The 26,651-nt window shown below is 40.8% G+C and overlaps 2 protein-coding genes across 3 annotated transcripts in view; both read right to left on the reverse strand.

Moving 5' to 3' along the window:
* mark1 (MAP/microtubule affinity-regulating kinase 1) overlaps positions 1 to 18,614 on the reverse strand; it is a 39,294-nt gene extending 20,680 nt beyond the window's left edge. For both annotated transcript variants that reach the window (XM_067259823.1, XM_067259822.1), the window contains exons 1-3: positions 18,343 to 18,614; positions 10,528 to 10,731; positions 9,085 to 9,138 (exon numbers count right to left, since the gene is read on the reverse strand). In XM_067259823.1, the coding sequence (XP_067115924.1) occupies positions 9,085 to 9,138; positions 10,528 to 10,731; positions 18,343 to 18,393 (309 nt within the window). In that variant the 5' untranslated portion in view covers positions 18,394 to 18,614. The remainder of the gene's footprint in view (positions 1 to 9,084; positions 9,139 to 10,527; positions 10,732 to 18,342) is intronic.
* Positions 18,615 to 20,216: 1,602 nt separating this feature from the next.
* On the reverse strand, positions 20,217 to 24,277 carry LOC136965386 (protein translocase subunit SecA-like). Its single transcript, XM_067259520.1, is given in 3 exon segments — positions 20,217 to 21,763; positions 21,766 to 23,718; positions 24,223 to 24,277. Coding segments are annotated over 2 exon segments (3,486 nt in total). The 5' UTR covers positions 23,705 to 23,718; positions 24,223 to 24,277.
* Between the last annotated feature and the right edge of the window lie 2,374 nt (positions 24,278 to 26,651).

Consider the following 26,651-nt stretch of genomic DNA (forward strand, 5'->3'; position numbering starts at 1 on the left):
TGCTTGTTAAAGCAACGTTAAAAGGCAATATTTAGCCTCTTCATCTTTGATTGCTCAAGTGTGCAGTGATTTTGTCACCAGAGACAGATCACTAGCTGGAGAGTGTGTGTGTTTGAGTTTTATCTGTGTGTGTTTGTGAGTAGTATGTGTGTTTGTGTGAGTAGGATCTGTGTGAGTGTGTGTGTGTGTGAAATATTGTATGTATGTGCTTGTGTGTGAGAGTAGTATGTGTGTGTTGGTGTGTGTGTGTGTGTGTGAGAGAGTAGTATTCGTGTGTCGGTGTGTGCTTGGCTCATGACAGCATTGACCATAATGCTTGAGTGATGGCCCCAATGTCTCCATGGTAGCGCTGTTACCCGGGTGATTAGGCAGCGTCACTCAAACTGTGACACTTGTCAAGTGTCTCTCCTCCCCTCTCCCTGCACCAGCTTCCAGATGGTGAAGCTCTCTTGCAGCTCAAAAACATCCCATTTACACCTCCCTGTCACTCCCTCCACCCATCCTCTGGCTCCACCAGTTGAGAATTCTTCCCAAAGGTCCTTCAAGGTGAAGAAGTAAAAAACGAAATACCTTTCCCCAACGGAACCGAATATGACCCAAATGTTCACAGCACCGAGTTGTGTCATTTTATCACAGGCTGGCCAAAACATTTCATTAAGGGCTTTGATTTGTGTTGAAGTGGAACACTAAAATGGGAGTAGTCATTGTCAGGATTAACAATCAACAGGAGTACAGTCTAGTCTCAAAGTCAAAGGAATGCGCTTATTTTGTTAAAACCAGACCATCGGTGTCCTATTTAGTCAACAGGAGACAGGCCATGGATGACGTTCTATGGCCTCTAAAGGGGGGCGTGCGCAAGTGTAATAACTTGAACGCAGCATGTAAACTCCAATGTGTCCACTGCATTTAAATAAACCTGTTGTTATTGTCATCTGATCCTGTTCTTGCATTTTTTTGATATAGCAAGAGATATCAAGGATAGTGAAAATTCTCATGTGGAGTCCCCCTACCCAGACACAAAGGGGAAACTCTAATGACACACCCACAAAATCAGGATGTGATGCATCAAATGCCCAAGGGGGCGGAGTAACAGTAGTGCTATATTTAGTCACTGCTAACAATCAGAGCTATAAATAGCTCCGCCCTTGGATACAGGAGAACCCCCTTAGCCAGGATGAGCCTCGTTGATTTATTTCCATAGCATCTTGAACAAGATTGGTTGGTTCCCGAAGACGAGCTTAATAGGGCGGGGAAGGGAATGGGTATGCAAAGTCAATCACTTTGTGTTTCCAAGTGTGTGAGTGCAGTCAACCCAAATATTCAGTGCGTGTCCCCCATTCAATGTGCAGGCAGAAATAATGTGCACATGAACACTTCCACGAGGGGCACCAGACATGTTGTCAACAGCTAGATAGAGAGGGGGGGACAACAAAAATGGTATTAGTCTCCCTGGCGTAGCCACGCATTCCTGCGTAGACTGTGTTCGTTTATTAATGGCTTGCGTCATTCGGCGTCTCACACGGACACATGTAACAGTCTTGGTTTTAACATCCCCCTCTGGAGGATTTCCTCCACTCGTAGCCGAACGTCAGCAAACGCACTTATCTGGCACGTACGCGTGCATGTGCACATGCCCACACATCAATGAACTGCAGCAAAACTGCAGCCAGCCACTAGCCCTGCCTCCTACCCTTCACCCCCCCCCCCCCTCGGTCTCAAATCCTGATGGCTGACTGGCTGATGTGGAGTGACGGGCGCACACGTGGCCACGACTCCCAACGGCACTGGCACAGGAGACGCAATAGCACTCCGTTACACACACACACACACACCTCGTAATTAACATGGAGACTGTGGGGAGCGGCTAAAACAATGTTAGACAGCGCCGGGGGGGTGCTGGTTTCCTCTGTGGTTTGAAAAAGGTGTGCCACGTGGCTCACACCATTCCAACATTTGATAGACTCACTAATACCACTAACCATAGTTTAGTGTTTGCATACTTCAAGCTTAAGGTTTGGTTTTTCTACATGGTTAGAAAACATTTAAACAAATATATAAGCCTACTGCTTTTTCACGTTAGTAGAACTTAGTCGAGTTTGACAAAGGAAAATACAGCATTCTGTCTGCATCCATATTCTACATGAAGGCTCTGTCCTTCAATTTCTTCATTTTTCTGTTGAACTCAAGACAGCTGGAAGCCCTCTAGGTAACCCCTTTTACTTTCAATGCCTAACATCTTGACTGCAAAGTCTTACATTACCTTTAATTCACTTAGCATTTTAGACGCTTTTATCCGAAAGTAGTCAACGCAATACCGAAAAAACAAATAGTCTTCATAAGAATGACAAAAGAAGCAGGGAGGAATTGACAAAGGTTTGACAGGTTTGCCTTTAGCACAATGAGTCAGCTTGTTCTGACATCTGCCTCATTGTAGACATTTCCGGATCACCTCAGTGCATCATTTTGATAAATCAGTTCAAATAATAGTAATGACTAAATCAAACACACTCACGAGAAGAGACAGTGATAACAAAGGAACAGATGAGTGGGTTGAAAGGAACAGTGACGTTAGCCACAAAGTGCTGTGCATTGTGTTTGATCAGTGCTTGGTGAACAGATCCTTGTCATACTTGTGAAACATGAACGTGGTGCCTCTCTCTCTCACGCACGCGCAAGCACACACACACACACACACACACACACCATCGATAATGATAAACAGAGATGGGAAAAGCATATCTTGACTCGTTTAAAGGGCGTGGACTACAACAATGACGTTTCACACACGCACCACACACACACAATGGCGTGTGGAGAACGGAGGGCAGTGGAAGGTCACCTACCTGCTTAGAATGCAAGATGCGAAACTGAAGAGATGGAGAGGGGAGGAAAAGAGAGGAAAAGAGAAAGAGAGAGGCAAAATGCTAAATGGTGGAGCGAGTGCGAGGGGGGAGGTACGCGAGGAAGAGGGAGGGGACAAGGGGGCTTCGTCCCTACCACCCACCAAAGGCAAAAAAAACTAAACAATACAGGATGACAGATCGGTTCATCACATTCCGACGCCATCCCGGCAACCCTTTGTTCCCCTGGCTCCCCCTGTTCTCAAGCGCTCCACATTTGTTGGGGGCTTCTCTTTTTTGGGGGGGAGATCAAGAGTCATGTAAGACCAGACACAAGGCACAAGAACACAGAGCAGAGGAAGAAGAGAGGTACATATGTATTGAATTTGACTTATATTTGCAGTATTTGGAGAAGTATTCAGCAAGTTAGTTATATATTGAATGAATGATGTTAGGTGATTCAGTATGGTGTTCAGAGGGGTGACAGAATAGGCTCTTCTTGACTAAGTTCAAGCATTGTCAGGGTATAGGCCTTTCTACGGTTCACCACAGTAAAAAGAGAAAGAAAACATGTTAAACTACAGATTGAATTACCAACTGTCCCACATACATTTGGCGCATGCTCAAATCATAGGCTTCCGTTACATCAAATTATCTTTTACACAGGCAGATCATTCTTTTCACAGAATCTTGTTATGGGAAGATACTTCTTTTTTTCTCCCCCATCAAATATGTGATTTGTAATGCATTCCTGCGCACTAAGTCCTCCATCTGACAACTGGGGGAGGCTATTTTTAGTCAAATATTTCTAAATGCCACAACGGCATTCCAAACTGATGCTGACAAGTGTAAGACTTCTTGAGATGGAATTATTTGATGGTGTTCTGGATGTGGGGGGGGGGGGGGGGTCCATCTATCTGACTTGATGGCTTACTCTGAAAAGGGTTCCCAAACCAGCTGTCTTGCAAAGACAAAAATGTGCACAAACACACAAACACAAAAGCACATACACCCTTGCCCCATCCGCTCCCCCTACAGAAAAACACACATGCATGTACACACACATCTGGTCCACCCCATGTCATACACTCTACCTCAGTTGGGACACACATTTTATTTGAGAAGACAAGAAACAGTTGCTTGTGCGCACACACAGACAGACAAAAGACAATGACGTACACGGTGAAACACTTTCCCCTGTTAGACAAAAGTGAGGCATGTTAATTGCTTCCAGAAGGTGCCATGGTTGTGATCTAGGAATTCAGCTTGACTGTTAATTTCTTAATGTCTGACATAGCATAATGTGTCACAGTCAAACTTATGATACGACAGAAAGATTTGTGGAGGGTATAACCTTGATGAGAGTTGGTTAGAGCCTGTGTCTTGCTAAATGAGCTGTCTTAAGCATACAGTACCAATATTTTTCATTTCAACCAATACAGAATTTTACATATTTGTAAACATTATTTGCAACTCGCAAAGGAACAATTTGCCTGATACTGTTTCGTAACGATATCCGCTATCGTTTTGGGTTTAAAGTTCAACACGTCTGTCAAGCTGGCCTGTTTGCATTAAGTCTGTACTCATCTGTGTCTGTTCTTCTGGTTCAGTAAGGCCAGGGCTGGGTCAAGACATCCGTGTTTGAACATGTGTGAATCTCGCTTGGCTTTGAGTGAAAACTTCAGTAGGGAGACGCTTTAAGGTGTCTTGTGTTAGGTTAAGAGATATATTTGTAAGGCATAATTGGGAAGAAGGGTGGTTTCCATTGCATCATGAATCCATTAATCACTACCTTGTCAGGAAAGGGTTCATGTGTGTGTATGCATACTGCATATATCTGTGTGTGTGTGTGTGTGTGTATATATATGCGTGCGTGCCTTTCCATAACCTTCATGGAATTTTATGGATTAGAAGAAACTGTTAACAAGTACTAGCTGAGAGTAAAGACTTACATTTGATTAGGGACTAGAACAAATGGTTTATAATGCAATGTCAGTTCAACCTCCCTCAAATACTCATTACTGGCAAAATACCACGTGATACAAGTGATTTGTGGATGATTTATCGGATTTACAAGTCAGACTCAAATACACATTAAAATTCAAATGCACAATCGCCTATTGGTTCACCTTTCATCCGCGATGGGCCAACAGAGATGGTGCGTCTTTGTTAAGAGTTGTGTAGGAAGCTCTCTCCTATCATTAATCAGAAAACAGGCGGAATTCCTTCCTACCGAGGTACAAGGCATGGTCAAGTAATTGACTTGCAGACAGAGGCCTCTTTTAGCTTTTCCGACCACACAGAAAACACAGCGGCTGGCAGAGAAAGGGGCCCTAAGCTTACGATCCAAGTGGAGCTCTGCCCATATCCTATCTGTCTGCTTTTGTTTCCTTTTGTCGTCTTCCATCATCTGCTTTGTTAACACACAGGACAAGCTAACCCATCGATATGTCGGACACCTTTCTTGGGTTCTGCTTTCAGAATCAGAATCCGGTTTATTCGCCATGTATGTTAAAAATGTTCATAGTGAAGTTCATGGTATCAGTACTGAGGGGATAGTGGGGGGAAGGAGGCATCTTTTGCCTATTGATGTGCACCAGAGGACGATTGCTGGGGGAAGGTGGGCCCAGTTCAAAGAGGTAGTGCCCCTCACCTTCACCAAACAAATGGGGCTAATGCCAGCTCTGAAACGATTATTATTGATCCACTGCTATGCGATAGCACGGCTGACCCTAGCAGCAGCACAGAACAATGATTGATGGATTATTTTGTCCAATGATGAGGACAGAACCTTGTAAATTCTTGCATCTAAATGTAGATTTTTGCTATATTTAAATGGTGGTTTGGTATTCATCAGTGTTTGTCTTTTACCCAGTGGCGGTTCTAGACAAATTTCACTGAGGGGGTCAAGGGGGGGGCAGTGTTTAATCAGAGGGGCACATTAAAAAACGGAAACAAATGATATTTAACCATAAAATACTTAAATTTTGCTTTACATTAAAATCATAAAAACGGCTCTGGCTCTCCCTCTTCCAGCTCCTCAGCTCTCTCAATACTTTGATATGTTTCTCAAACTTTTTTATTTACTGGGGCAAAAAAGGCTGCAATGTCCCGTCCTGGTTTCATGATGACTACTAGAGCAGTAGTATTTTTTATTCAGTCAGCTCAGGGGGGCCACAGGGGGGGTCAGGGACATTTTTACAGGGGCACTGGCCCCTGTAGGCCCCCGTGTAGAACCGCACCCGTTACCATCACATCTATTAATCTAGTTAAAAATTACAGGTTTGTATTCACTCACAGTCTACATTCCTAAGTCTACATCCAAGCTTTGAAGTGAATCAATTCCCCCTCCTAACAGGATTACAATCAGCACATGGTGATCTCTATAATGACAGCGACAAGCAATACCAATGCTGAGTAAAGGTTTTAGGGTTAATAATATGCCTTTGTACTTTGTAAGTTGAACAAGTTACCCAGTGCCAAGCTGAAATTGGACTCTGTGGCTACCTAGGGTGACGTTAATTATGTTGTCCACGCTCTTAATGACAACCCAGAAATGATAAACAAAAGGGGAAGAGAGCTCCCAAGTGCGCTGTGCGCAATGCAACCACCATGACAGAAAAAAGCCTTTCATACTACATAACCGTAACAGGTGGTGTTGCATCCACCCATACTTTTCCTCATCCATAAGGTAACAACTCATTTAAAAACACACTGTGTAAACTGGGTGGTTACAGCATCAGCACGTAAACTTCTGTATTCATGCTTTGGGTGATTTATCTGCTAGCATGTGCAGTCCTGCCCTGTGTTATCCCCCCCCCCCACCCCGAAATATTGATATTTGTTTGTGTTGCTAGGAACATTTTCCTGACAACCTATAATAGTGGTATTCTAATGATGGACTTCTCATTCCCAATGTTCACCAGATGAAACGCCCTGCCAAAGCCATTTATGAGGATTTCAGTTTGTGTTTCTACGTCAAAAATGGACTTCGGCATCTCAAATTTCAAGTTTTTATTTTGAGTATCCTGAACAAACTTTTCCTTTGTTTTGATCTCATACTTTTGAGTGTGTAGTTCATGTCACTGTTTTGATAGCGGTGTCAAATTTATACACCCTTTTCATAAACTATCAGTGGATACCACAGGTAAAAAAAAGTATACATTACTACCACGTTTTTTCATCCACTAAAGTAATTCTCATCCAACTGAATAAAGACATAAGCAATCCATCCACTTATAACAACATAACCTAAAACTACGATTTGATATTGTGTGCAAGTACATCTCTCTAATAATGACAGGAATCTCTCTCTGTGTGTGTGTGTGTACAAATTAAAATGGGTTTAGTTTCCCAAGACCACCTAAAGAACCGGGCACTTTGCAAAGTTCATATTTTTCAAACGTCCTTTTTAAAATCCAACTGAGTGCAGTGCCACAATTGATGTTGTATGGATAAGCATTTCGAAAAAAAAAAATAGATTATTGCCACCAGTTTGGCTTGCTCTCTTTACTTTGGACTCAGCCTTCTTGAGTTGTCTGAGCTGCACTAAGATGGTTCTAGCGAGCCAAAACAATATTGATATAACAAGCCTAAAACCGGCATGAGACATGAACAATATTATATATGTCAGTGTTATACAGAACATCTGAGACTATTTCACTGATGAAAGACTGGCTAGCTATACAAAAACATACAATATAAAAAATGGATGGCTTATTTCAGTAGGTGTAGCTGGAAGGTTATTAGCTACAATTGTTGCTGTGTGGACTATGGCTCTGGACTGCACAAAATCACAATGATTTAGCCTAGGAAGACAACACAGAATTGATTTTCATTGCTTTAGGCATCACTTGCTGGACAACCTTTCAATTGGCAATTCACAAATATGTTTTTGGGTACCCTATAGCCTACCGTTATCTTGAAGCAAATTCGCTTTCGATATGGCCAGGTTAGCAGTGCTGACATATAAATCAGCTGCTTTCAAAGGGTTTTCTTTATGGATGAAATGCTGGCTAGCTAACAGAACGACAATATAAAATGTATACTTTCAGTATAGATCAGTGAAGTTTGTTACATAAACTAATGTGTTTACTGATGTCAAAACTGCCTGCCAGTGCAAAAAATCACCAGCTGCATCATGGACATGGGCACTGTTCTACTATTACTACCACTTTAGCCTCCTTGGTTGTTTTGTCGAGGCATGGATGTTGCAATTCGCATGTAATGACTTCTGTTATGAACTAAACGTCTAGATGTTTGTGGTGGTAAGACTATTTAACAGAGAAGCAATATAATAAATGTTTTATCACCATAACATAAGCAATTTATAATGTAGAAAACAGCAGACAAATGAAGGCTACATTATCATTTGCATGAATGTACTAGAGCATTGGCAATTTGTTCAAAATAATGAAAAAATGCTTTTATGATGTACATAAGTGACTAGAATAGATTATGTGGAGGTTGACTGAAGTACTTCAGAGATGACAGATCATTTCAATTGTGATCTGAGAAATACAGGTACCAAAGCCACTGAGAAGAACTGTCATCACCAGCTGTATCACAGGCACTGCACAATCTATCTATAATTAAATAAATCTGTGTGTGTCACCGACATCATTGCGAGCTGTGCCCCATCTATAATTCCAGGAATCTGTGTGTGTGTGTGCCACCACTTTTATCACGGGCACTGTGCAATATCTATAATTCAAGTAATCTGTATTTGTGTGTTTCACTGACATGTTAAGCACCAACTGCATCGCGGGCACTGTGCACTAGTCCAATTAATGTCATGACAGGACTTCAGCCTTCCCTAAAAATGACCCAGTAAGAAATAATCTGGCACAATGACAGCAAGTCTTCCAAACCCTAAAATAACCTGATCAGACTCAGAATCAACTAAGATTCAGTCTAACTTTAGAGGGTCCCCATGCAATATCCTAAAATGTGTCAAAAAGGCAGGCAAAGTTCCTGGTGTTACAGTCAAAGGCAATCAGCATTAGGCAATCAGCATTAATCCAGTGACATACCTAAGCCATGTTTTGTGACTTGAGAAATAGTTCTGGGGATTAAGTTGACACCAACACTATAAGTAAAGTTAAACTCAAAACTACATTGAAATACTAAAAGAAGGTTGTATAGACTCAAGAATATAGCTTGAAACTTTTGTCACGTTATTATGGAAAATGATGGAAAGAGAGAAAGAAAGAGAAGGGGTGGATTGATTAAGGTAAGGTCTTACCTTCTGTAGACTAGTGGGGTTCAATTGAGTTTTGTCTATTATCTTCACGGCGACCTAGAGAGGTCAAGACAACACACAAACATACAATTAAACACCAAACTGAAAAAAAGACTTCTGTCCCAAAAGGTCTGGTCTCTGAGAAGACCCCCAAGTGAGAAAGTTTGGATTATTAGTAATAATAATTTGATATCACTGTGTGCTCCATGTGAGGTGTGCCTTTCTCAGAAGCAAGAGGGATGAAGTCACCAGCATGCCCGTGTATACAGCCTTGGGGTTGGTAATTTGAGCTCAAAATTGAAAATCTATTCAGGCCCCGATTCCTGCTGTCTGGTTTCTCTTTACACTGTGGTTGCATATACCCAAACTGACATCTGTGGCCATTTGAACACCAGTAGAGGTGTAGCTACAGTACAAATAGATACAAACATGTAAAAGGTTAAATAATACACAATGTCACAAAGATGTGGGATGCAAGGGTATATGTTGATACATTCAGACAGAATCCGTTTTTCCAGAAAAGGTCTAGTGAGGTTGTGGGACACCCAAAGAGGTTCTGTTGGCTTCTTGCATAGTGGTAAGTGGAAATATATGGTGACCCAAGGCCAAGAACACAAGGATATAAAAACAGAAGGTCCAAATATGACATCATCCCTACTGTGGACACTGAGAGTGGTGATAGTATGTAAGCTCTGTGCTGGATTACAAACTCAGTAAGCACTGGGTAAGAAAATGTAATTGTGTTAGTCCCTCCACAGACTGTTGGAGCCTTTACTGAATGGGGTTGCGCAATGGCATAGAATATATTAAGCAAATTTTGTTTAATGTATTTTTCTCTCTCATAACCTTTTTGTTAAATATATGATTAAATAAAAGCATTTTGGTGAATTACAGGGAAGGTATCTCAGTGGTAAGAGGATTCTTCATTTGCAAGAGGACACCAACCTCTCGTCTTCCTCTGAAAAACATTTATATTAAGAAAAGCTCCAGGCACAAGAGCTAGCATCTAGTGTTCTCAACTTAACTCCAAATTTTGAAATACGGATACCAGAATATTTGATGGCATACGCAGCCTCTCACTCAAGGGTTCTAGTGTGAGAGTGCTGACGTACATTGCATTAATAATTTAACCCATGGATAAAACTGGGTAAGTGCGTCCAGCTGATGTTGTTACCACTTCAAAAAGCACATTTCTTCAACCTGCCTGACTTTTTGCATTGTGGCGATATGATAAGACTAAAAATCGGCTTCTGGTGCCCATTGATGTTTAAGAAACTTAAATCAACGCGACCTCTTTAAAATATGTGTGGGCTGTGGTGTCAATGGGATCAGTTATTTATTTATAATTGTTTTTACTTGGGAACACCATCAACTAAAATCATCTCCACCGATATGGATACTGCATCCCCGCAAAAAACTGAAGGAAAAGCATAAAAAGTTACTCACCTCTCTACCCGTCAGGATATGCCGGGCCAACTTGACTTTAGCGAAGTTTCCCTTGCCGATAGTCTTGAGCAGCCGGTAGTTCCCAATGTGTGGCTGCTCCTCGGCTGTTGAAGCCACAGAGTTCCGACATCGGGGCAAGCTATGCCGACTCCCAGACTTGGCAGGTGGGGCAGGGGGCTCTGTGTATCCTTCCACGGATGTGTGCTGAAAGAAAGGCACATGGGGGGAAATGAGCAACATGCTTCTCTGACAGAGTTGTTGAGCAAAGACATATCTAGTAGGATGTGTGAGGCGGAGGTCACAACCCCTTTAGAAAATCTGACTGCTGGACTTACCATCCAGGCATGCATTGTTGCCTTGGGAAACAAATGTAACAAAGTTCAATCTAATCTTATCTAACAGTGACAAATGTACCACTGGCAATAGCGCGACAGCCAAGGTTGTCATCATGTTGAATCCTTGTTTGGTTGACAGTGACTAAAAACCATCACAATAGCACTGCTCATACTTCAAAAACAGCCTCAAATCCGAGCCAAATCAATCAATACGACAAAATTGAGATTAGTATAATGTTTTGTTTTCTTTTTAGAAACCATGGATACCTAATGCTGTTTGCTTTTCTTATTAATTTTAACAGACGTTAGTGTCTCCCCTTCACCACCACCACGGGTCTTTTCACCAATATTAGATGTGCTGATGCACCATTTGACTGTTCAGCTAACGGTGTCTTGTAAATGTCTTGACAACCCCCCAGAAAACACATTGACATGGTCCCAAGCCTTTTTCTAGAAAGCATCTTTAATTTTATGTAGGGCATTGATGACTACTACACTATTGCATTGTGATATTACATGGCTAAGTGTCATAAACTCTTACCACCCACAATTATGTAAAAGAGGGAACTGTGCGAAAGGCATAAATACATGGAGTAATAAAACCATGGCTATTGGAATACAATGTTAGGCCAACAATTTTCCAACAATATTTTGGAGTAGGGTGTGGAGACCTAGCCTGTCGCCTCAAGCCACATTTTGGGACTAAGGAACACGCTGAGGTAAATCTTTGTAATAAAACATGGTGTCTTTTTGGGGGGGTGCCGGGTGCCCCCTTGCTTTAAACACTCAGTAGTAACCGGATTAAATTTAGATTATGAGCCAGAAAGGAAAAGTGAGGAGGATAAACACTAGCTGTTAGCCATTAGCTGGTAGCATTAGCCTTGACATTGTTAGCATGTAGATGGAGAGAACAGTGGTGGGCAGAGCTCACAGGTTGCTTGGCGGATTGTTAAACAGTGTTTCCCCTACCATTATATTAGGGGGGTGCCCCGCCCCCCCAACGGCGCACCCCGCCCCCCTGGAAGGTCAAGTTAATTTTGTAAACTTAAAAAAAAATATATATAGCGCCAGATCACAAAATAAGTCGATGCGAGGACAGACAAAATGACATTTTAGAATACATTAAATAAGTTTGAGTGGCACATTTTTGTTGAAGAAATAAAACTGTACAGTATATTGTGCAGGATATATTATGCTATAACAGGTTTGCTTGAGAGGAAATTAGAATTCAAACTACAAAACTACATTCAAAGATGTGGGCACACCATTTAATTACAAATAACATCTTAGCTGCCCATTTTAATTATCCCACCATGGTGACTCCCTTGACATTTGGCACCAAGAAATGCCCCACTCAGCAAAATTCCTTCAGCATCCTCCACCTACAGTAACCAAGCGCTGTCATTGCATCATGTTGTTCACAATCTTCCGTGCAGGTTGCTATAATGCAGATACATCTTGATCTACAAGATACAGTCTTGGTCACAAGTGTAAAGGGACATTGTTGAGTGACATAAGTGACTACCCATTGCTTTATTACAATTGCTGAAGTGTGTACAATTAACAGAATTCCAAATAATGAATTCTTACTACACTGTTTGATTTTAGTACACAGTAAAACCAACCATGACCGAGGCATATCATTTTTACCCCATTACATAACGTTCATTGTATCACTTTGCAACGTCTCTTTCCAAGTAAATAAAACACAGATGTTCAATGGAGACCTGAACAACCCATTAAGAGTGTACTAGCACACATTCAGGATGCACTGTACCCATGTTTCCATCCTGATAACGCAGACCTTCTTCACAGCAGTTGGATTTGGTCTGTGTTTGCCAGTGCTTTTAGCCATTCCCCATTTATTTCTGCTCAAGTTGCTTGCTCACGCTTGCATGGCCCCTTAAGCCGTAGCAACGGTGTCCTGTGTTTCTCAACAGAAGTCTTTTTTTAAGTTTCTCGTCTGCCACTCAACTGTCTGCCTTAATCCCTCAATGCGAAATAAATCTCTAAAGTGCTACCACTTTGACCACTCCTAAACCTTCAACTTGCTTTATTTGATATCAAACCTGTACAGCCTGAGAACCAGTTGGCCAGTATTCAATTAGCTGAGGCTTTGTCTTAAATGAAATGTGAATTTATACATAGCTACAATGACATCATTCAAGTTCATAAAACGTAAGATCCATCTGCAGCTTCATTTAACATAATAACCCTCTGTATTTAATAATAAACATACTGACAGATCAGCCAAATGTGTCACCGTCACTAAACTGCAGAGTTTAGTGACGGTGACACTTTTTTTATATGACACAATATTCTCATTTTCCCTGAACCAAGATTGACCTGTGTCTATTCAGCCATAAACTAAGTGTCTGTGTGTGTGTCTGTGTTTAAGCAAAAGGTGGGGAGTGGTGGAGGTAGGTCATTGAGAGAACAATGTCTGAATGAATGAACCAATGGCATGGACTAACTCTAGCTGTGGAGCCCACTTCCCTTTCACTGTCAGTATTGGTCCAGCACAAAGCATACGACAAAGAAGGGTTTGAATGTTACGGAATTACCTCATAAATTCAACATCCATCTGCAGGGACTTGTCTACGGGAGCTGACAGAAGGTCATTTTGAGGCCACAGTCCAGGAGTAGTTTAGCTACTAGAGAAATGTGGGGGATGCATTTGAGTAGTACTTCATACATGGTTTCTTATGGTATAATTTTACTGCATGCTTCCTGATCAGAAAGGGATCCCCTCTAGTCTGTCAACAATACTCCCTCAGCTTCAAATCTGAACAGAAACTGAATTTAGAAAAAGGGGAAGTTGGAGAGGCAACAAAGGTTGAGTTGAATGCTATGAAAACAAAATCATTTCACCACTGCTTTAGGGTAATAGACACTTAAAATAAAAAACAGAAATAATAGAGATTTCTTCCAAAGCTTTGAAACAAGAACCCCTTTCAATCCTGTAAAGGTACCTTACATTTTACGTAATGTACAGAACCGATATTCTGAGGGGAAAAATTATTCCCATAAACATTGTTATGGGTATACCAAGAAAGTATCTTCTATGTGGACTCAACCCCATGGAGTAAAATGTTCAAGGAACTTGGTCAACTGCAATGCACTTGATGGCAAACCTCCAATTGCAAAATGCTGTAGGTGCCAACAGGTGTGAGGATGTCACAAAAGCATGCCCGGTGGTGTCTGGCTTTGTGGTCCCACTGGTAAACTGTAAGGAATGACCCAAAACTGGTATGCATTATCTGCTCTTGGGCAGTGGCTGCAACAGCTGCATTCTGTTACTGCCTCAAGTATCAGGCCACTGCTATGGAACACTTACCACACATGGCATGCATTGGGCAACAAGCAAAACAAATGTACCCCAAGGGGAGAATCCTTGGTGTATTAGATGTTGTGGTCATTGCAGTGCACAGAACAGGGTAGAGGATATCTGGATCCCTCTTAACCCTTGTGTTATCTTCGGGTCATTCTGACCCATCAGTCATTGTGACCCACTGTCGTATTGCGACAAATTTACCTCATACAAAAACAAAGTGAAGCATTTTCTTTTAACTGTCGGGCTGTCTCAGACCCCCCACATTGGAATGGTTAAAAGAAAATTATTTTTATTTGTTTTTGTATTGGGTAAAATTTGGTAAACACAATGATGGTTCGTTATGAACCTTTGGGTCATGTGACCCGAAGGCAGCACGAGGGTTAATAACAATCTACGGTACTTTAAATGGTCTGGTCTTCAACCTACCCAGACGATCCCATGTTAGCCCGCTCCTCATCTCCCTTCACTGGCTACCCATCATGTCCCGTATCAGATTCAAGACCCTGGTACTGACCTTCCGAGCGGTGAACGGGACTGCACCGGACTACATCAAGTCTCTACTCCAGCATTACACCCCCACCCGCCACCTATGGTCTTCTTCTGACAATGGTCTGGTGGTCCCACCGCTCAAGAGCGCCCGGTCCCAACACAAGCTCTTCTCCTATCTGGCCCCCCACTGGTGGAATCAAATCCCCACCTCCATCAGAGACACTGACTGTCTCCCCACCTTCAAGAAAAGGCTTAAGACGCACTTGTTCAAGAAGTACAACGGTACTTAGGAATGATTTGCTGGACCTGATGCTAGTTTCCTCCAGGATTACAATGACTCTTATTGAGAGACTTGTTGCTCTTGTTGGTTAGTTGTAACGGATTTAGATTCTTGTACTCGCTGTGAAATATTTTACTGTTGATTGCTTTTCATAAGAGCTGCATGCTCTTGGTTCTTCCCTTTGGCACTTATTTTGTTTTCCACAATGTATGCTTCATGTTTTGGCTGCCCGCAATGTTTGGGGCCATCTCATTGTTATGATCAGTGACCTATGCACTTTTGTAAAGCTCTCTCTTGGAATTCGCCTTGGATAAAAGCGTCTACTACATGCATAAATGAAAATGTTTAAATGCAATTCTCAAGTCAAGGGTTTTTGCACAAATTATGAAAGGCAATGAGGTACTGAGATGTATGAGGTGATTTGCTTCAATTAAGGTCAGCACTGATAATACAATGTGCCGTTTCTGAAATAAGCCTTAGTTCTACCACTGGCTACAAGCTACCCTTGGATTTGCCACTTCCAAGTCTAATGGCTTTTTTCCCCTCTCCATGTGTAGACTATTGGGAAATAAAGGTACTGTACAGATTTTAAATAAACCTTTTCTCCATTACAGGAAAAGGGGGTACTGAGATCCTTTTTGCCTCCCAAACACTGAGGTGGGGGCTGATGTGTTCGTTTTAAGAAATGCATTGTGTTGCATTCGTAGCAATCTCACCCTTTACTGATTAATTCATTCTAAGGGGCCTGTTCTGTGTAAGCCACACTGTGTGAGTGTAATTCAATATGAAAGGACCTGTAGGAAAACTAGCGAGTCACAAACAGCCAAGGTTAGAAAATCAAGTTGGACACACTGAAGGAACTTTTCACTTCAGCTCTTTCTGCACGCTGCCCGAGGGAGTTTGCTACAACGCTTTTAATAATGAGTCACTGTGCTGTTCAGCCTGGGAAACTGGTAAAGTGGTAGACGGTGGCTAAGGCAGCACACACAAAAGTTTGGCTTTCCAAATTCGATTGTGCTACTCCTGGACGAAAACGCGAAACATGTAAACAATGAAATTACAAACCTTTTTAACATTTACATAACGCTTGGTTACACCAGTGACAATTATTCTGGAAGAGTCTTGCCTAGTCCTGTGAGCAAAAGTGTATTTGGTTTGCTTTTTATTGGAGGAAGCATCAGGCACAATATATATATATATATATTTATATGGAATGCTAGAGGTGTATCTTCGCTGTTCATATATTATTATGAACAGCGAAGACACACCACTAGCATTCCCACGTTAGTATGACAATGAGCATACTGCTAGGACACAGCATTCCAGAAAGGTACATTAGCCCACCCCCCTCGTCCGCCTCTTCAAAAGCCTCACTCCTTTCTCAGACCCCTTGATGCTGTTACGCAATTGTTTGGGCCGGTGAAAGGCCAAGCAGTGATACGGTAGGCTTGAGTGGGCTCCTCTCTTCCCCTCTCTTTCTGTGTGTTTAGCCAGTCATTCTCTTTCACTCTCAGTTTCTTTTATGGCAGATAGCTAACTGCTGGTTGTTTGCAGCTCCGAGGCTCTTATAGTGCACTGCCTGTGGCAACAATGGCCAGGCTTGCGTCAGCAGAGACCAAGATTGGCGCTCTTAGACCACAAAACACACGCTGCCATCCACATGCCAAAATGATGGTAAAATACAACCTGTTCTCCCTGAGGCTTACACTTTTCTTGTCGATTACCACGGTGTCTGGTGAGATCAAAGCCTACATTCATGCACACAGTGCAATATTTTGCCACATTCATGAAATTGTGATGCACCCCAAAACGATGAGCACTTGCTCTTTCAGACACATACATCAACTCTGAATGATGATGTTTTTCTTTTGGTACATATTTAATGAGGTTGTGTTCCTTCACAAGCACATTATACTTTTTGGAATGTGGTGCTGGATATAAACTTGGCAAGAGCAAACAAGCTTAAACTGTATTGATTAAATATAGTACCCCTAGAATATATTTAATCCTAGGACTTTGCCGAAGCCAGTTACAATGTTTAGGAACATATTACTCAGAGCTACAGCATTTCCTTGCATTCCAGTTCACACTAATGTCCCCTTAATGAGAAGACCCAAACTTTCCTGCGTACCCTCACCTGTGAATCCAATTGCACATTGTGACACCACAGAGCAAATTGGCCTGATTTGTCCAATAAAAACTGGAATAATTAGCTTGACATTGTATTGCTAAACTTAATACCAGAGCCAATGATTTACCAGTTTCTTGTTCAGCATTCACTTAACTGGATTGTAATATAATCCATCCATTCACTGTAGATAAGAGTAAAGGACCCAGTTCTATCAATTTGCATTGTCTTAAAATAACCTTAGGCAATATTTTAGTTCCGTAAAACAGCCAAAGCAAACTCACTCTTCTGAAACCAAAACAAATAACGTCAGATTCTGGCCAGAAAATCAACTTCCAGTTGAACATGAATGACAGAGCACCATCACTTAGCCAACGGTATCACCAACAACGAATAGGCCTGGTACTTACTGATACTTATTTGAATAGAGAAATGTTGTGTTAATACCAGTTTAACAATCTGTCAGTAAATTGCATAAAAAAGCACTATAGCATGAATCTCCTTAGGTTAATAACACCGCGGGAGCTGGAGTTTAGTAGGCCTACCCATAGTCAACTGACTCTTTACAATGGTTCACTCTACACTGTCATCCTTTAGATGATAATCGTGCCAGGCATGATGAGAAGGCTCACTGAGCTCGATTTCTTCCCGCACGTACCATGATCTCAAAGTTGAGTCACAGCTTCTGAACTCTGCGTGCAATAGGGCAGCACATTGACTTAAAAGACGCCGTTAACTGCAGCAATATATTGCGCTCAATATAAAATGTTACTAGTTACTGGCCTTTTTAACTTCACATGATATGATACATTGATACGATTAACTTCCGCGCATCGGAGCCACCTAGCCTATCTGAATTAGAACATAGTTTCTGATTCGGCTATCGTTTCCATAAATGGATGCCGACAGCATCAGAAGGCAACACAAGCTCTCATTCAAGGCCTATCCCCCTACAAATCGTACTTATATTGACAACTCATACATGTGTGTATGCATTTTTTTGTGTGTGTTCACCATTGTATATAGAATAGGCGAATTATAGTGTACAATAGGTAGGCTATAGTTAGGTTTCAACAGCTATCAAGCTAATTCCACATCGCACCGGTAGATCGCTGGTTATTGGAAGCCGATGGTGCCTTTTTCTTGGTAACTCGTACGTCAATACAAACACAAGGGAAACAAAACACCTTGTCGTTCTTTTAAATGATAACAGTCGATAAGTAACAATACAATCGAGTAGTTTACTTACATTCTCTGTATCGCGCTCATTCACGGTGGGCAATGGCGTTCGGGTCGACATTTTGTGTTTACAGGCCGCTAAGCAAAGCACCGAGCTTGGCACTCAGAGCAGCGCAATGAGAGGAGATATTAATTTCCGTCCTAATTACACCACCCGCATTTCCAAACAGACTGTCCAAACCGTTGCATTCCAGACTAGAACATATTCGCATCCAGTCCACCTTGGAGCCAACGAAAGGCGCCTATGCTGGTTGATGCGCCCCCGGGTGTGAGGCAAGCGAGTGTAGCTGACTGAGAGAAAGGAGAGGAGTATGCATGAAGCAGAGAATCCAGCATTGATCCACCCCAGATATACAGAGACTAGGACTTCGAAAGGTGTAGTAAAAGCATAATTTCGACAGGAGCATCCGTTGTCTCAACAGAGCACACATATGGCTGTGCAATGCCTAAAGTGCGAGTTTGTTTCAAATTCGTGAAAGATTCAAATGTATATTTCTCCGCAATGCTTTAAAAGCTGGGCAGCGATTAACAACGCCAGGTGGCGAGAGAGGGAGCAAGCAAGCAAGATCAAGGGGAGGGTTTTTCCCATTAAGTATTTAAGAATTGTTATGACGTCTTTGTAGAGTGGTACGTTTTTACAATGTGCCTTCATGTGTTATGTTTATATGTAGCCTAATAAAAATGGTCTTGAGTATGACGATGAATATTAAAAAGTAGCCTAAATATTCCAAGTTGGCGATTTAACAACAACAAAAAAGTACTAGCTGATATGCTTACCCAGAATTGCTTATATTTACACAAAAGTGCTAATATTTAATTGCCAATAGGAACCAATAGGAAGTCCTGAGCTCGGATCAATCGGTAGGCTATGTAACATTACAAATGACTCGGCGTTAATGTTAACATATCCTATGTTAGGCCACCATCTAGCGTTTAAAAATGTATATTTGGCTACAGAGGCCTATACCGTTTGGAAACCAGTCATCACTATTGAATCGATTTGGATCATTACATGTTACAAACACCATCAAACATTCACAAATGGATTTATAATTATTTTCATCTGTTTGGTACATCATTTGCATCCAGAAAGCATAAAAAAATGTCTGTCATAAGTAGCCTACGTTTCTGAAACAACAAAACATTATTCAATTAATTGTGAAGGTGGGTATTTGCCTTTATAGACTTAAGAGAAAACCAAAATAATAAAAGTAAACTTAAAAAGACATCCATCAAAATACCACACTACATTGACCATGACCAATAGTAGGCAAATTATTACACTTGGTTGAATAACTGTACTAACAAAGTCCATTAATACTCCACGGATCATTTGTTCGACACTGGTTTGTCTCAAATGTTAACAATGCTATTTAAATGGATTTAATATACCCTGACAAGAGTTTTAAGCCATGAAAAACTGTAATCAAATGGACATAATTATTGCTACTCAAGTATTACATGTAAACTGATGGATTTTTTTATTTATTTATTCATATTCCCTCATGCAAACAGGTTTGTAGGTTGTGCAAAGAAAATTGAGCATTCAATTATAATTTTCCAGTTCCATATCCCTTGTGACAAAAACATTGTAATTTTGTGAATCAACATTGAACACTTTTTGCATAGCAAACAGTTTATCCAATTCATCAGCAGACACACTGAGTTCCCTTGGGACTGTTAACATGGACAACTATATTACACATGTCCAGATACATACATGGATTATACATTTTAACTTACATTTGTACAAGATCCCAAATGGTGGGCCAATATTAAGTATACAGTATGTGTATAATGTTTTCAAGGGAGAAGGGCGACGTAATCATCATACCCTAAGGCTGCCATTCCAGGACTCCCTGGAAAGAAACATTGTTGAGTAGACTAATCTGGTCATTTCGATTGTAACTTGAGCTTCAAGATCTTTGAGAGAAAGCCACCCAGGGAAAACACTGTATCCAAGGTGAAAACCACGGTCATTCCAAGACATTGGAGAGCCTGTAGCTCTTTCAGGATGTCGAATGAGGAGTGGTTGAGGTGCTGCTGCCTCTTTCTAACATCTGAGGTCAAAAGGCGGATCACTGGTTGTCCAAAATCCTCCAAAGGAATCAGACAGTATATCGGTACAAGGAAAAATATTAATTTTTCGTCCACACTAACATTCCCACCCATGTCTCTGGCCCTCTTCAACTTTCCAATAGCCTCATTTATGTTATCTTTCAAACACTCAAGCACTTGCCGCCTGGTTGTTAACTGTTTGTCCAGCCTAGTGTTAGTAACGGTAAGTGGTGTTGTAGTCGCCAATTTTGAGTAAACAATAGTGTTCACAATCAGATTTTGGTAAAACTCTAGTGACTCCACAGCATTTTCCAGGTCTTCCAAAGCACCAGTGATGTAGTTGCTGTCTTTTCTCTTCAAAGTATTAAGGGCACGGTTGTACAGAGCAATAGCCACCCAGCATCGGTCTTCTTGCATGGCTTTGGTGTATGAATCTGAACTCTCTGAAAGGTTATCACTGCTACGGAGAGCATTTCCAAACAGGACATAATGGTGAGTTATTGATGTCGGGGCCAGTCTGTTGTCTAGTCTTTGCTTAGCTTTTTGCATGTCTGTTTGCAACTTTGTCTTTAAATCTTCAGTTGAATCTCTTTCATTAAAGCTCATCAACAACCACATCCCCCATGTCTCATTCAGTGAGGACACCAGTGATCCATGCAATTTAGAATCGTTGTAAGTGGTGTGAACATCTTCTAGCAGTTTGACATAATCAGAAAATAGCTCTTCCTTCTTTAGAAGTTTTGGGACATGATTGTTCAAGAACTGAGATAATTTATTTGACACCACAATATCTCTGGACTTTTTTGCCATGTTTATCTGGAAAGTCCCAGCTCGGGTTGAATTGTATTGCATGACGTGATCCTCTTCCTCCTTTTGAATTAAGGAACACAGTTGGGTCATTATGTTTTTCAAGGTTTCTGACATATGATTGGTACAGATGATGAGTTGTGAGGAACCAGGATTTCCCTGCCTCCCAGTGCGACCAAAAGCCTGTTTCTCCACTCTAGCATTTTCTGGCAGGAAGGTTTGTAATACGAACATACCTCCAGCATTGTTCACTTCATCACTAACCTTTAGGTCAGTACCACGACCAGCCAGATTTGTTGCTACAATTACATCCCCAGCTTTCAAGTTTTGTTTAGTGACTGATGTATTGTCCTTGTTGTTGTTAGTGTAGGGCTTTATATTTGGGACGTTGGGACCAAGTGCCGCGCAGAAAGCTTCGGCTCTGTTGATGGTCTCACAGATGACCAAAACAGCTCTGGGACTCCTGTAAGATGTTGGAATGATTTGTGACTCAACAACACTGCAGATCTTCTGTTTCCATTCCTCCTCATCACCTGTAACCAGTCCCTCAATTTCGAAGAGCTTTCGCGTTTGAAAGTTGGTATTTCACAGGTTTTTATTCCAGTGTAGAGTTTCTGTAAGGTTTCAATCTCCAATTGGTTTCCCAAAGTGCCTGTGATTCCATACAGCTGACCTTGGTACTTCTGGAACAAACCTACATTGGACATGAAGTTTGTGATAACAGACATGTTGCTCATCTTGGTCTCGTGTTTCAGTTCCAGAAACTGCTGAACTCCATCGGACCATTTCATGTTGTTCTCGACCACACCAGTACAACTGTAGTCCACAGGAACTATTTCATCTTCCTCCAGGATGTACTCATGGCCCCGTGTCATTGTTTTGGCATGAAATGCATTTTCAATCCATACCCTTAGTTTGCTGTTGATTAGTTCTCGAAGGAACCCAGGAATATAGCAGGTTATTATATTCTGGCTTATGTTACATGGTGTGAATGTCAAGTTGGCTTTGATAATCTCCTCTGCAGTGATGAAGACAGTCTCCATGTTAGAATGCATATAACCACAGAATCCTGAATTTACATATAGAAATGGAACTCTTTGTTTGTCGTTTTCACCACCTTGCTCTCTTGTGTTTAATTCTTCCAATTCCCCTTTATCATTCTTGATATGCAGCGCAAAGTGACAAGATGGGAATGTGTTCTCCACTGTTTCCATGAACTTTGCCAACAGGTGGGCATCAACATTTTTTATTTTTGTAAGTAAAACATCGTCATCTGAATTTCTCCTTAGGTCCGCGACAGATCCTTTTGGAATTGTACCTATATCCTCCGCCATCTGGAAGATGGTGAACTTGTCAAAATCTCCATCAACATGAATGTGCTTAAGAATGACATGAAAGAATGTGGTGAAGGGCCCTACTGTTATCTCTGAGCCCTCATGATGGTACTGATTCACTATGGACCATATCAATGCCCATAGAGAATTAAGATGTTGCATTGTAGGCATTTCACTGCTCAGGTATACCATCTGAAGGCCCTTGTCTAACATTAAGGAGTCCACCTCATCCACGATTGCACAATCAAAATGCCTTTCCCCTCTCACCCCCTCCCTCTGGAAGCCATGCCTCAAGTAGTCTCCAGCAAAACTCTGGGCGGAGCCATAGACAACTTTACTCTTGTAACATTTCTTCAAGGCGTCAGGTTCAGCCTTTTTGGTGTTGCAGTCCACTGTTATTTTGAGCTTTTTATAAAAGTGATGCCATTCTTCCAAGTCACGCTCTGCGAGCACTGATGAACTAGACAGAATGTCTACATTGTGTCCTTTTCTGGCTCGATAAGCAGCAAACATAGCTACAATGCATGACTTTCCTTCTCCAGTGCCAACTTGGATTAGCCAACCAGATTCAGACAAAGCCAGTAGACACCAGCTAACCATCTGAGTTAAACGAGGTTCCCATTCTTTTGTTGTTTTCACTGCTTTGCACAGTTCAGATAATATCTTTTTAAGGCCATCTGGGTCTGGCCCACTGGGTGCTGAGGGGCATTTGTGGACAGATGACACTATGTCTTTTACCTTGTGTAAAACACTTTCATCCGTTTGATTTAAAGGTTGCTGACGAATTTCCTCAAAGATTTCTTCAATATCTTTTTCTATTTGTGATAAACGTTCGAGAGCTGAGCTAATATCATCATCAGATTTGTATTTGTCATTGATCAGTTCAGTGATTGTCTTTCCTTCCTCAACTTTCAGTTGTGGAGTAATATAGTTTATCTGAATGGAATGCAGTACTGTTTTCATCCACAACTGGGCATTTACTCTGTCTTCTTTCTTCTCTATTCGCTTAAAAAGCACCTTTAACAGATTAGTTGCATTTTCTGCACTCCACTGGATATTTTTGACCAAAGCTTTCACCAGTTCATGGATATCACTGTCATTTTCAAATGAACAGGAATTTAATGTTTCATCCAAAAGGTTTGGGGAAGGAATATCAATTATGACCGATGCCATATTTCAGGTCAAGTCTATAATAGAAAACAAAATAGAGAATTGATAATTGAGCATGTTTTAAAAATGTATGTCCATGCAACAATCGCATCAATAATGACCTATACACGAGCCATGAACTACTGATCAAAGTATGCAGGCTCAAGTGTGTCGGAAATGAAACCTTTACTATAAAAATTATAATGTATTCTGAGTAAATGAAGGCCAGTCTCTCATCCTCTCACAAGAGAGAAGCATTGTCAAAAAACCTCTCAATGATGAAAGCTCTCGAGGACCGCACACACCTTGAACAGGAAGTGTATGTACTGTACATAATGGTTTGTTCACTTGCCATAATTCTATGATATAAATATATTACCAGTTGAGTCTTAGTATAAAAGTAACACATTTAATTATCCAAAATAATGTCGTTTTGGCACAAGGCAAACATTTAGAATAGATTAATAAAGATAAAAATGAAATGTTTATAAGACAATGAGTTTTCCAAAAGCTTAATCAAATATGGTCCTAATCATACTTACTTCATAGATAAGCAAGAAGAGACCAAGTGTTGGAGAGGAGTGTGCAAAGCAAGCTTGACAGGTACAATGGCAACTTGCAGGCTAGTTGTTTTCTTTATTAAGAGGGTAGACATTGTCATGAAATTCTTTTGTTATCTGCAAACATTTTCACTTTTGTTTTTCCTCTTCTTGTAAATGTCACAGTTTAAAATAGATAGGTTGCAGGACCAGTTCAATTACATAAGTGAATGTATAAGAAAACTAAAGAGGGTACAATTTCTGGGGAAATTGTAGGGTGTGCTTGCTTGCGTCGGTTGCACAGGGGTCCGTTTTTTAATGAAATTTTTACAACTGATTTCTGTATATTTTATATGAAAATGCATACTTATTATTTATGAAGATTAAATAGATTTAAAGGCATTTTTTTTTGCTGCTCATTTACAACTGAAAATACGAGTGAAGTGTAGAATGAAATAGATGTCTTCTCATTTCCCCTGCAAGAGGCAGCCTCATCGTTGAATCAAAACGAATAAATTTGGCAGACCGGTGTAAAAATGGACCTAATCTCTATGACTTAAACGTCATTTTAAGTTTTTCCCTTCTCGTGATATTTTCAGGCATGTAGCCTACTCATTGCATTCATTCATTAATAAAGAACCCCCTTTGAAGATTATTCTAGGACGTTACCCGGCAGTAGAAGATGGAATCGCGATTCAGACAGTCCCATCTGCTAACTGAAAATATGCCCCCCAAAACGTAAATAAGCTTGACATTTATTTAGTGGAAAATCGCTCATTTGGGTTGAATTGGATGTAACGTTCCGTTGTACGGTTTAGGCTGAAATTAATTATTTTCATGAACAGATTGGCAACGTTTAGGCTGTGGCAATGAAGTTCAGGTTAGTAGTTAGATAGACTTTTGATTAAGTAAGGGGAGTGCCGAACATGTTCTGTCGCCGTTTGACTTCCTACAGCTGTGTAGATGTTTTTGTAGTGTCTTGCGTAGGCTACAGCATTGCAGTGAGCAACACTGGTTTGAAACCACAGGTAATGATAATTTCACCCACAAATCGTTTACTTGTAATGTAATGTCATAATAAATCCTACAACGAAAATGTATTTGTGAGGAATGTTTATTTTAAAGATTGAAAACAGATGCATCATAGACCAATTTAGTATGTGTTGCCCGGGCAACAGAGGCTAATGTCATGATGCTAATGCTTCAGTGAAATAGTAGACTACCGTTTCCAAAAGTAGATGTGGGCCTACTTCCTTAATAATATCAGCTAATATTGTACATTACATTTCATAATTGTGTTTCACATCACAAAGTAAAATGAGTAAATAGTTATCACCCTAGCCTCTTTGCTTGTGGCGTTCCTGCAGCTGCCTTGCAGTAAAGCTATAGTTAGCCTAGCTATCCCCCAAGTTAACAGATGTGAAACGAATGTTCTGCTACAGGTAGTCACGCGTGTTTTCGTGACGTTAGTGACGTAGTGACGTTAGTAACGTCAGTGACTGTGGCTAGCAAATTAGCCACCGTTAGCTTCACTTTTCACCACAAAAACGCAATTTCTACTTAAACCATGCAACGGAACGTAAATAAAAATACAACCAACGCAATCGCTACCAAGACGAACCTTTTGACACCGCCGTTGTGTATGTAGTCCAAATATTGACTGATCCTTAGGGGGGCGAAAATAAATAATAATAAATAAATATATGTGAGAGAACAAAGGTTGTGCTCTCGCCGAAGGCTTGAGCACACCCAATAACATTATTCATCCATTTCATTATTCTTATTTGGACCACTATCAACTGTTGAACAATAACAGTCTATATATCTATTTGTATGCACATATATTGTGCATACAAATCACAACTCAAAAACTCAGAAACTGGGGTGACAGGTCATCAAATCATATATACATGTTACAGAGTGTACAAAACATTTAAACTCATTACATTAAGATTTACAACTCATTACTTCTAGCTGTCTCAAGCCTTGTTTGCACATATGAGTAATAAAACAAATAATGCATTAAGGTGTGTCCAATGTTGTCTTAAGACATATCCTTGTTCAGTGTTGATAAAATTCCCCAGCCAGCTGTGTTTTTCCATACTTGAGCATGTATCACATTTGTAACACTGCCTGTCCAAGATAACAGTGGAAGTGAAACCTTGAATTAGTGGTATTATGGGCAACACTATTACCTACCATGTAACTACATATCAATACCTATAGTAAAAACAATGCCAGTAAATAGAAATTGCTATGTAATTAAATGGTATTAAGTGATAGCAGTAGATTATAACACAAGTATTTATAACACAAGTATTAACAGGCACAGCATGGGGTATGGATGTACAGGGTAGGTGGTGGTTGTTGCAAATAGGCAGCTGAAGGGTGTGTTTCCAAAACAATATCAATATTAACATCCACTTACCCTT

This window comes from Osmerus mordax, chromosome 21 (assembly GCF_038355195.1).
Source record: "Osmerus mordax isolate fOsmMor3 chromosome 21, fOsmMor3.pri, whole genome shotgun sequence".
Taxonomy (NCBI): domain Eukaryota; kingdom Metazoa; phylum Chordata; class Actinopteri; order Osmeriformes; family Osmeridae; genus Osmerus; species Osmerus mordax.